Genomic DNA, 12,648 nt, shown 5'->3' with positions numbered 1-12,648 from the left:
CCGTAAGTTGCATAAGGAAGCGATAGGAAACATGATTATAGCAGGGGACTTAAACACGACGCTAAACCCTAGCCTTGACCGTTGCACAGCATCTAACCTCCCCCTCAGGCAGGACGTACTAACTATTACCCAGGGACTAAGAGACTGCTAATTAGTAGATATATGGAGAGAGCAACATCCCAAAACTAAGGACTACACTTTCTTCTCCCACCCCCATAACCGTTACAGTCAGATAGACTACTTCCTTGTGTCTAATAGACTGTTTCCAGTGGTCTCCCACAATTGCTCCGACAATTGCGAGAGAGGTCGGAGCAAGGATAAGGGGGTATTTTACTGAGAACGAGGGTAGTGTGACGTCACAAGCCACGTTGTGGGAGGCCCATAATGCTACCCTCAGGGGGTCTCTTATGTTGCTAGCTGCTAGACGCAAAAGAGAACAGGAGCGCCAGACGAAAGAGCTGCAAGAGAAATTGGCATCTCTCACGGTAACTCATAAAATTTCCAAACGCGACTCTGCCCTGAATGAAATGTTAGACATCAAACGTCAGTTAAACTTACGACAAGCCTCCCAGGCTGAGAAGGAGTGGAGTTGGACCAAACGAAGGTTTTTCGAGAAGGCGAACAGGTCGGACACACTCTTGGCCACTAGACTTAGAAATAAAGTTCCAAATTACCACATTCAAGCAATTCGCACGCAGGGGGGAGAGCTTACCTCTAATCCTAAAAGGATTGTGGAGGAATTTAAAACCTACTACGAGGCGCTGTACGATGGAGGAAAGGGCATCCACAATCAGAAAACGAGGAACATTCTGCGGGAATTCTTAAATGGGGCAACAGAACGACTTCTCTTTAGAAGAGTTAACGGAAGTGCTAAAGTCGCTGAAACCAGCCAAGGCGCCCGGCCCTGATGGCTTCTCAAATTTATATTATAAAAAATATTTGACAATACTAGCCCCGCACATGCTAAAACTCTTTAATTCGGTCTTAGAAGGGGCCTCGTTCCCAGCTCAGATGCTCTAGGTGTCTATCTCCCTGATCCATAAACCTGGGAAGCACCCGGCAGACTGCAAGAGCTACCAGACCATTTCTTTAATCAATACGGACATAAAAAATTCTCCAAGCTTACAGCAAATTGAGTGGGTACTGTCCTCCCCAGGTTGGTTCATCCAGATCAGGTAGGGTTTATCGGAGGAAGGCAAGCAGCAGACAATACCAGACGAGTAATCGATTTGATTGATCCGGCACAAAAACAAAACATTCCGTCAATGGTATTGAGTCTGGATGCGGAAAAAGCCTTTGATCGGATCGATTGGCCTTATCTGAGGAAGACGCTGGAGACATTTGGCTTTGAGGGACGTCTCTTGGGAGCCATTATGGCACTGTACGAAGGGCCATCAGCAAGGGTGCGACATCAGGGGTTCCCATCGGAACAATTTCAAATCCGGAGTGGCACAAGACAAGGATGCCCGCTGTCCCCCTTGCTGTTCACCCTGTGTATAGAATCCTTGGCGGCACATGTGAGACGATGCCCAAACATATCGGGAATCTCAATAGAAGCACAGACACACAAGGTGGCGCTGTACGCGGATGATGTGATCCTGACAGTATCCAATCCACTTACCTCCCTGCCCAATGTTTTCTCAATTCTAGGAAGATTTAATCAAATTTCAGGGTTCAAAATTAACCAGGCCAAGTCGGAAGCCCTCAACATAAATTTATCAAAACCAGTAGAAAAATTAATTGGACTAAACTTTAACTTTAAGTGGCAACCCTGTATGATCAAATACCTAGGGGTATATCTCACAAAAGATTACAAAGCACTATATAAAGCAAACTATCCCAAGCTGTTCAAGACTCTAAGAGAGGATCTCAGGAGATGGGCGGAGTGTGGCATCTCCTGGATTGGGAGAATTCACAGTGTGAAAATGAATCTCCTTCCGAGGGTGCTGTACCTTTTCCAGGCCCTCCCGATTCCCCTGCTGAAAGATGAGATCCTCTCGTTACAGTCTATGATAACGAAGTTTATCTGGAACGCGAAGGGCCCAAGAATAAAAAAAGACATCTTAAGGAGGCCGACCTCAAGAGGAGGGTTGGGGGTGCCTTGCTTGCTCGCCTATTACGAAGCAGCTCAATTGGGCCAAATTGTACAGTGGCACACAGACCCGAATCTTCGGAGATGAGTGGCACTGCAAAAGGTATGTTGTGCACCTATAGAGCTGCATAATCTAATATGGATACCCAGAAAAAGCCAGTCCAGAATGCGGACACCGCTGCAGGCCACTGCAAATTCCTTAAAAGTATGGGAGGCTACCAAACTCCTTGATGACGCCCATTTGGGACAATCCAGACTTTGCTCCAGGCATGGACAGCTCTAACTTCTCAAAATGGATTCAATCAGGGTATTTCAGACTAAAGGATCTGGAGGGCAGAAAACTCTTCAAAACTTTTGATCATATCAAAGAGGAAAAAAATATTCCTAACACTGAATTCTTCAGATACCTCCAGATCAGGGCATTCTATAACAATGCCCCGATTCGGCCCCGCAGAACAAATTTCGAGTTGATGTGTTCAAGAGATACGGATACGAGGGGACTAACCTCTAGGATGTACAGGGAAGTGGTCTGCCCAGAGACGGAGGACGCACCCAGATTTAGCTACATAAGACAGTGGGAAGCAGATTTAGGGGAGGCTTTAGAGGACGAGGACTGGGACAGGATCCTGCAGGCAGCAACCAAAAGCTCTATCTGCACCACGTTAAAGGAGAACACATACAAAGTCCTGATGCGCTGGTACTACACCCCAACTAAACTATCGAAATTTGTCAAAGGCTATTCACTGCTCTGCCCTAAGCAGTGCGGGGAAAGATCACTTGCGCCACATGCTGTGGTCTTGCACGAAGGTGGCTCCGATTTGGGCGGAGATTAGAGATTGGCTGCAAAGATTGTTAGGCGTGGAGGTCCCAATGGATCCATAGCTGTTCTTATTGGGCAGGCGGACACGGGGGGTTCTCGAACGCAACACATAAATTGATCACACTCTTTGCAACCGCCCCCAGATGCGAGATCGCAGCATTGTGGAAGCAACCAGATATACCAATTATACCCAAAATCAGGAATAGAATTTGGTTCGTCTACCGGATGGAACAGTTGACAAGTCTAGTTAACGACACCGGCGGAAAGTTTCTAAAAGTTTGGTCGCCCAGGTTGGCCCAGACAGACATCCCGGGGGATGATAGTATCACAATCTTGCAATGATAGTCAGAAATGCGTTCTCCGGTAACCAAACGGATCCACGACCACATAGCGACAGTAATAGAGAGAGGCAGGCAAGAACTCAGAGACCCCGGGAAACCCCGAGTTGATAAGCTATAAATTCCCCAACCCAGTAAGAACCAAACATCTGCCAGGAAGATGGGACGGCGATGCGGCTGTCCCCCATCCATCAACTAGATCGCCCCTCACTCATCCCCCCCCTTTTCTCTCCCCCCCCCCTCCTTCCCCTGTTACCCTGTGGTCTCGTTCCCCGGTATGTCAGGTATGTCCTGTATGTTAAGCCCCTGAAGTTGATAGAGGAAACGGGTGGATATAATAAAGCCAGGTTGTGTTATCATGTCTGTACTGAACCACCTAATAAAATTGAAGTTCTAAAAAAAAATATAACACATTTGAATGAAAATTCTTATTACAATTGAGATATTTGCCTAGATTATTTTATGAAGAGAAATGGGGGGCACAATGAATGTGTTCCTAAGAAAGGGGGCACCATTACATACTGTAAAGTCTAGAAACCACTGCCCAAGTGTATAGAATAATACATATACACATGCATACACACATACAATTTTACAAACACACCATAGTGTATTTAATAAATACATGCAATGTTGCAAACACACACTGGTTTATACAGTAATACTGTACATATACACCTGCTTACACACTTTTATACAATTGTACACATGCACATATATACTGGTGTATGCACACCCTGATACATATGCACAAATACTACTTACTGTAACAGACATACTCTGTTGCGCAAACATTACTGATGTATGTACAGTACATTGATTGTCAGAATGTTACAAAAGTGAACACGTTCTGCAATACTACTAATATACACACAGAGGCTCAATTGTCTCTGTGTATAGAGCTACAAAGAGAATTACCACACACCGTTACACAACACGGAAACAGGGTTACACTGATACACAACACAGAATATAAATAATATGGTCTCAGAATTGAGCTCTGCAGCCACTTTCAGTTTCATTTCCTCGGTCCCATTCACTTCATCTCTTTCCTGTTTTTCTTGTTAAACGGAAACTTGTGTGAATTTGGATTGAGATTACAAGAACACTGGCCGATCACTGGAGGGATTGTACACGGTTTCAGTAAAAGGATGATTTATTACTTCAATGGGAATTTCCTTGCAATTGTTGCCTAATTAATACTACTGCAGTTTCATACATAGTTTTTTTTTTTTAAATATTAAAGGTAGGTTTTGCCAAAAATCTGACATAGTGCAACTACTATTTAAATCCAGTCTGGCCGCTGTGTAGCAGACAGGGGTTGAAACTTCCTGATATAACCTTTCAGCCAGCTACCCTGCCCATAGTGTCTAATTTAAGATACAGTACTTATGCAAATTGTTGAGAAAAGGTTGATGACATCAGACTTTGGCTTCTATAAAACGAAACTCTTTTAGCAAAACTTGCAAAGGAAACAAATACACCCAGGACAAAGAGAGCTACGGACAGCATCATATTCACACATACCAGGTATGAGCTTTGGAGAGGAGACGTGAGGGGAGATCGGGGGAAAGTCCTCAGGCTCCCTTCCAACTGCATATTATACAGACAGTCCTCGGTTATCCATTGGAATTCGCTGTAAAGTGAGTCACATGTTAATCAGTGGCGGTGAGCGTTGGATAACGCATTCCGGCGTCGAAAAACATCCCTCGGGGTTGCATTGCAAAGCGTTGGATATGCCATTCGTTGTAAAGTGAAACGTTGGATAATGAGGACTACCTGTAGGTTTAATCTGTTGGTCTTTATAGCAGGTCAAAGGGCTAGATAGGGAGCATAGGAGCTTATACAGATTGCTGGGGGACAGACTGTAACGTGTGATGGAACTGAGAAGAATGGAGTACCACTATTGTAATTTTATTTGCAAACCTTGAGTATCACTGGGTTTTTTTTCCTCTTTAACTTAGATTTAAAATTCCAATTTCTTGTTAAAGAATTGTTTGGTACAAACAATTCTGTCGTTCATACAGATATAGACAGACAGATATGGTATAGAAGATACATCTAGATAGCCATGAGTCTCCCTGTCTGTTTTCCTTTGCCTCCCTTGATTTTCCTGTTTTTGTTTTCACAGAGATGATTCCCATGCATCCCGGCATGTTTTGTCTCCTCCTAATATTCCTCTTTCTTGTTTTTCAGAAATGATCCCCATGTGTCCCCGCATGTTCCGCTCCCATTATGGCTCCCCTACTTATCCCCCCGCCACCCATCTCTGCTACGAGGTGTATCAACAGGACAACCTGGTTACATCTGGTCACCTCACCAACACTGGGGACAGCCACGCTGAAGTGGTCTTCATTAGTGAGCGGTTCCTAGACGAATGGAGAAACTGCACTGTGATCTGGTACATCTCCTGGACTCCCTGTGACAACTGCATGGATATCCTGCTTAACACCTTCCTTCCTAACAACCCTCATCTCAAACTGGAAATCAAATTCGCGAAGGTCTATATCATAAAACCGCCGTTTAGGACCACACAGACCTCCTACCAGACAACACAGCCCTCTTACCGGACCACACAGACCTCATCCCCACTGAAGATCAAACAGCTCCACCGGAGAGGAGTGAAACTAGGTGTGATGACTCCGTCAGGTAAATATTGTTCACATAACTTGAATGAGAACTGTATTATTTACTATAAACACACACATCTCAGCAAGGCGGTGAATTAAAGAACTGGGTCAATTTCAGTACATCCTGCAAGGTTTCTATAATCGCCCTCCCCACCCCCCCATAGAATGACACAGATTAAAGGCTTTTTTAACACACACCTCATAAGCAGGGGCCTCTTGTGTCACACAAACTTAATAGGCAGCGACACACAGGGACCTCCTGTAACAGACTTGTCACCTCTCACTGATTTTCTATGAGTTTCATTTATTTGGAGTCAGTTTCACTTATATTTAGTATCAGCGCCCCTTAACTCACTAATATGTGTCAGTACTTTTTCAAGTAACATTTGTGGAGGCCAGAACACCTAATCTCGATGATTTCGATCCCTGGTGGTTGATGTGTACACCACTCTGATTTTGCCAGTAACCCAGGGAAATGTGTTTTTTTTTTAAGAGTATAGATGGGCAAAACTTTGTGTGATATTAGAACCTTTCATATTAAATCCAAATAAAAAATCCCAAACCAAACAATTAAAAGAGCATGCAATATCCTTTGTGTGTGTTTTTTAAATACATCAGTTCTATAGTATTAGATAATACTTACTACATTGTTTTTTAGTCAACTCAATGCCATTTTCAATGAGTTTGAACATACTGAGCATCCCTTGATTTCTATAGCATGTTTTAGCCCACCTCCCAGCAGTGCAAAATCTTTGAACACTTTCCAGTTTGTGATCATTTGTTGCCAATATTCCGAGCAGTGTGAGCTGCAAACTGTAACAATAGATAATGTTACCTGTATTTATGTATGTATGTCTTTATTTACTACTACTACATTAATGTACATACAGTAGTGTGTCACAGTAGTAATAGACACATGACAATCATATAAATAACAAATCATACAAATAACAGATCATGGGAATTAATGCTTCAGACAAAAAAATCACATTTAGGAAAATGAGTCCCAGCTCCAAAGAGCTTACAACATACCTTAGTAACATACAGTAAGAATACATTGTAGCTGCCAATTATGGTAGAACAAATGATCGATAGCTTAGGTAATTCGTTTTACCTCTGGCTGCACATATATATATATGAACAAAAAACAAATAAAAGTGCAAGCTCCATAGCACGTAACTGAGTAAAAAAGAAGGTACATTTATTTAAAAAATCAGCAACCCATAAGAATGTGCACTTACAGGATTTTAAATAGAACCATTCGTGGGAGAGAAATCTCTATTGTGGTCATCTGCGGTGGTAGGTTGAGTCCCAGGTTTGCAGAGTGGATGTAAACAGCCCAGGTTCACCATGAACTCCTATCCCGAATTGGCAGCAAGATATAATGGCATGTGTGTATTTGGAGTCCCTGGCTTCCCTGCGCTCCGGCTGGCGGTAATTTCAAGTGTTAGCAACCATTGTATGTGGGAGCAAAGGACGTGCAGGCATTGGATGCCATTATATCTTGCTGCCAATTCGGGATAGGAGTTCATGGTGAACCTGGGCTGTTTACATCCACTCTGCAAACCTGGGACTCAACCTACCACCGCAGATGACCACAATAGAGATTTCTCTCCCACGATTGGTTCTATTTAAAATCCTGTAAGTGCACATTCTTATGGGTTGCTGATTTTTTAAATAAATGTACCTTATTTTTTACTCAGTTACGTGCTATGGAGCTTGCGCTTTTGTTTGTTTTTTGTTCATAGATTTCAAAAGTGGTTGACTATACACTCCCCTTAAAGCTGCAAATACGCTCCCTGGATCTTCTATTGGGACTATATTTCTCTCTGGATTTTTTGTTTGAGTGGAACATTCAATTTGGATTTTCCTTTTTTTTTCACTATCACGTTATGGTTTGTAGATATTATTAGGTAAAATTGTGGTAATTTTAATTTATTTTAATATTTTAAATGTTATTATAATTTATCATTTATTAGGGTTATTTCACATCCTCTTTAGCGATACTTAATTTTTGTTTAGTCTTTGTTACATATATATATATATATATATATATACATATATATATATTTTTTTATTTTTTTTAAGTGCCATGCTGACTACCTGTAAGATTTTTAGAATTAAAACCAGAGCACGAGGCCAAGCGCCCATCTCTAGGTGTTTCTCGCAATATCTTTTAAAATAAATTATTTTACATTTTTCAGTTATATTATTTTTATTTCCTAATTATTTATATGATTTTATACTTATTGTTAACATATGCAATGCTTCATTATGCCACTTAAGCATTTTTCTGCTTATTTTTATTTTTTATTCTATTTTTCTATAATGTGGTAAGAATCCAAAACCAAACAAATTGAGCTTTGGCAAAATCAGAACTTACAATATTTTAGAACTACTGTAAAACCAAAACACGAGTGAAAGGGACAATTGTTATTTTGCAGTAAGGGCAGTGATCATGGGGAATTTACTACCCATGCAGACAGTATGTTGAAAAACAAGTTAAAAAGTAGTATTGGTCCAGGGCGAGAGCTAATTGATCAGGATAAAACATAGGCAGCATATTGATTCAGGGAGTGATCTGATTGATCAGGATAAAAGATAGGTAGAGTATTGATCATAATAAAACATAGACAGACAATTGATTTAGGAAGTTATCTGATTAATCAGGTTAAAACATAGGCAGCTTATTGATCCAGGGGACTGCAACAACACACAACTCAGGCAGAGGTTTAAAATAAACACTTTGAATGCAAGTACCTTCTTCAACACATGCTTCATTACATAACCTGTGAAGTTTGAGAACATTTTCTAACACACTTTATTTCTCTTTTAGATTTTCAATACTGCTGGAAAACATTTGTTGAAAACAATGGAGAAGATTTTACTTGGTGGTGTTATCTGTGGAATAATTATACACAGAGTTTTCACTGGCTAACATCAGCTCTTCGTGATGACCTCTAACACTAGCAGCATTTACAGTATTCATATCTTAACTTTGAATCTTAATTAATTCATGTCTATGGTTGCAATGTGCAATGTTTTAACCCTAGAAAACCAGATATACAAACAATGTATGGTGAGTAAAAAGGTGACAAAACTGTCCACCATATAATGTACAGTAATGAAAAAATATTTATGTGCATACAGTATTAACATCTTAGAAAGATACTCAAACCTGCCTTTCCCCATAATTACGCAGTATGCCATGTTTCCACTATACCTGGGGACTCTGGGGACTTTTTAATGCAAATAATCACGCACTATGGGGCTGATTCTGTAAGCTCCGTTAGCGCTGTTCCGTGCGATCTGTACGGAAAGCCCCATTCAATTCAATGGGACTTTCCGTGCAGATCGCATGGTACAGCGCTAACGGAGCTTACAGAAAAAGTTCCTATGAGTGCTTATTTGCATGTCATTATCCAGAATCCCATGCTACAATAGAAGCACTTTATGCTGTTTGATCATAGGGTAAAGCAGGTTTGGGGACCTGTCTGAAACGTGAATGTGCTCATAAGTTTTCTTTATTACTCCTAAAAAAAAATGAACATGTACTGTAGCACTATGCAATGACTATTTGTATCTGTTCATACTTTATTTTAGTTACAGTACATTATGTGAATCAGGGGGTTGTCTGGAAATGAACTGTCCTACTTAGTAATGCAGACTCCATCTGCTAGAAGTAGTACTATATTGATTTTAATACAACAGCTTCTGTAGGATAGTGGTTGTCATGTTTATCTCACATACAGCAGGCCACTGGTTAGAAACTTGGCAAAAACAACTCGTTTTTTTTAATGTGAAGTACATTACAGTATATTATATTTTATATATGAATTTTTGACCTTAAAAGTATTGTTTAATTGAAACATGATGTAGAAACACTCATTGCATGTATATAATCAAAGTTAAACTCTAATGTTCCAAACATAGCTTACTACATGGAAATATCACTTTTTGATTCCCGCTAATCCATTTTTTGGTATCTACTGCACACTATAACTTATTTATTCTAAAAATGTTGAATCATAGAATTATTTGCAACTAGAATACTATATACTCACCGATATGTCACAGTTGTTAATTTGGTAGAAATATTTCAATGTTCTTAATATATGTAGCCCCCTCTTTTGGGACTACTAGTTCAGTAAAAGGGTTAATGTCTTAATGGGTTAACTACCCTTTGGTCTAGAAGTAGTTTTATAGTATAGTATAGTCTAGAAGTAGTTTTATAGTATAGTATAGTCATGTGTATTAAAATGTATCATGTCACCGGTTTTTGTTTTCAGCTAGGAACGTGCCGTTTAAGATAGCACCTGTTAGAAGAACGGAGACCCTAAACCCTAAGTTGTGGGAAAGGGATATCACTTGTCCGGGTCTCATAAGGTTGCCTCTACCGCAGACCTGACCGCTACTGTCTTCATGGAGTTGCCGATACTGCAGCTTGTATTCAGATAGAGAAAACACTTGTGCGATGCTCAGAAAAACACATGGCAAATCTTGCTAAAATAGCATAGAAGTAGATGAAATCTGCAATGGTGTACCCTTCCAGTAACCAAATAATAAGCACTAGTCTTCAATACCAGATGTACTAACTGGAACAATCCCACTTTGTACTGCGGTGAAGATTAAACACTCCAGTGTGCAGACAATTATGTACATCAATGATGAGAAAGGAAAGACTCACATATTCTTGTGCTTTCTGGAGGTCAGCTACCACCTGTCCTGGGGTACCAGCGTGCGTCCACTTGAAATTGACAGCAGGTAAAGCGAAGGTGCTGCTGACAGGCCTATATGTCTGTGTTTGTTTGTACACAATCCACAATATTATTTATAAAAGGCCCTCAAACTAAGTACCTCCCCAGTGTAGGGTGAGAGCTATCGATGAGAGCTACCAGAGGATGAAGTATTGGGGTTTCCCACATGTTTTCTATCACGTGCAATGTTTGTAGATACCTGTGGAATGTTATAGACGGATGTCAAATAAAGCACCTGTTTGTTTTATAAAAGTTCTTTGGTGCCCATCTTTTTCCTATCATGCACACTGAGGACCACACTTTAATATACATAAACTCACTAGTTCATGCACACACTGATACAAATAAAGTATTATTAAACACACCTTGGGACATGTATTAACTGATTCTGTACACAGACACATTTTTTAAAATATAAGTATAGATACTATGAAAAAAGTTCCAGGCACACCACAGCACTATATCAAAAACAGATCATTTGTATGGAATACATCACACACAAAAAATGTATTTTTTTGTTTTTATACAGTAAAAATGATCTGTTTTTGATATACTGTAGTACTATTGTGTGCCTGAAACTTTTTTCATAGTATCAAGTATTGTTTGTATCCGGCTACTACCAGGGATAGTGTTTTGTGGCATACAGACTTTTCTTATAATCATTTACTTGCAAAGTCAAACTATTATGATTTGGTAAAAAATAAGTATATTCACTTAGTGTTCTGATATGTTACTAAGTATACAGTATGTATACATTTAGCAAAGGTAGGGGACTGGTTATCACAGACATACTGTCGTTTTACTTATTTTTGATGCATTTTTAGATAACATTATATATATTTTTTCAAAAATAGAGAAAAAGCTGGAATTACCAGCCAATGTCTAACGGGAAGCACTTTTTATGGTGCACATCATGGCTAGTTTAAAACTTAATTTTTTTTTTTTCAACTTAAATTTTATTAAGAACGTACATGGTTTACAGACATGGCATACAGTTGTAACATGGGAACAACCTCCAGTTGGTAAAAATCAACCACATATAGGTACTTACAAATACAGACATACGGGGCAAACAGACAGACATACATACATGCAACACAGCCCCCAGGGAAAAAGGGGGGGAAAGGGGGGAAGGGGTGTTGTAGGGAGGGGGGAAGGGAAGACACTTGCCATGGTGTGAACCATTCAAAGTGCTTCCTGTTAGAGATTATAATCAAACACTGATGTATCCAAAAGTAACAAACCACTTATTAACCAAAAGAACAACGAATAAGATTTTTTTTTTTTTAAAAAACAGGTTAGGATCAAAGCTGGGACCTAAAGAAACAAAATGCAATTTTTTTTGTCAGCTACTGACAAATGTAAAACCCATTTCTGATTGGCTCAAGTACTGTACCATGTAAGGGTGGCCTTCTTTCTTTTGATGACGTCATCTTAAAAGCAATTGAAGCACAGCCATTCTGATTGGCTGCGTCATTGCCTTTAAATGACGTCATCAATTTTTTATTAATTTTTTTTTAATCCCATGGTTTTCACGGCCCAATCAGGGCCGTGGGAACCATATGACGAAAATGTGATGTCATAGGCCTATAAAAGCCTATGTCGTCTCATTTTAGAGCCAGGCGGCGTGGAGGGAGGACCTCCCCTCTAAGAAGAAGTCCGGGGCATGGCAGCAGAAGACCACAGAAGACCCGGAGAAGGTAAAGAAGCCCCACAACTGACGCAATGGAGTACAAGTACTGTAGAAGAAGACAAAGACATGTTTTTTTATTTTATGGGTCCTGGATAATAGTTATTTGGCCCATTAATGTAATATAAACTTTGTGATAAAAGTTGTTTTAATCACATCATAATTCCACTTCATTCTGATTTGAGTGCTATTTAAAAGGAGCTCTTCCCTTGCTCTTGCAACGGTTTGTTTCCCATGTTCATTTACGCCTCTTCTTGCCCCTTATCTCCAATTAGACAATAGCGAGAGCCCTTTTCCTCCCTCCCCACCCGCCTATCCCGT

The 12,648-nt window shown here is 40.2% G+C and overlaps 1 protein-coding gene across 2 annotated transcripts; it reads left to right on the top strand.

Annotated features, from left to right (window-relative positions):
• Nucleotides 1-4,330: 4,330 nt before the first annotated feature.
• LOC142498744 (single-stranded DNA cytosine deaminase-like) lies at nucleotides 4,331-10,889 on the top strand. Of its 2 annotated transcripts, none has more exons than XM_075607084.1 (3): nucleotides 4,331-4,780; nucleotides 5,447-5,899; nucleotides 8,717-10,889. In XM_075607084.1, exons 2-3 carry the CDS (start codon nucleotides 5,449-5,451, stop codon nucleotides 8,842-8,844), a joined length of 579 nt encoding a protein of 192 aa, XP_075463199.1. In that variant the 5' UTR covers nucleotides 4,331-4,780; nucleotides 5,447-5,448; the 3' UTR covers nucleotides 8,845-10,889. The 2 variants fall into 2 exon arrangements, with proteins under 2 accessions (XP_075463199.1, XP_075463201.1); XM_075607086.1 differs by lacking the exon at nucleotides 4,331-4,780 and adding an exon at nucleotides 4,790-4,893.
• Nucleotides 10,890-12,648: the final 1,759 nt, after the last annotated feature.

This window comes from Ascaphus truei, chromosome 7 (genome assembly GCF_040206685.1).
Source record: "Ascaphus truei isolate aAscTru1 chromosome 7, aAscTru1.hap1, whole genome shotgun sequence".
Classification (NCBI taxonomy): domain Eukaryota; kingdom Metazoa; phylum Chordata; class Amphibia; order Anura; family Ascaphidae; genus Ascaphus; species Ascaphus truei.
This window is presented reverse-complemented; position numbering and strand designations above follow the sequence as displayed.

What these genes read in the sequence shown, in the direction of transcription:
- LOC142498744 (XM_075607084.1), top strand. Translation starts at nt 5,449, where the DNA reads ATGATCCCCATGTGTCCCCGCATGTTCCGCTCCCATTATGGCTCCCCT. An exon ending in AGGTGTGATGACTCCGTCAG is followed by an intron (nt 5,900 to 8,716) that starts GTAAATATTGTT and finishes TTTCTCTTTTAG; the next exon opens with ATTTTCAATACTGCTGGAAA.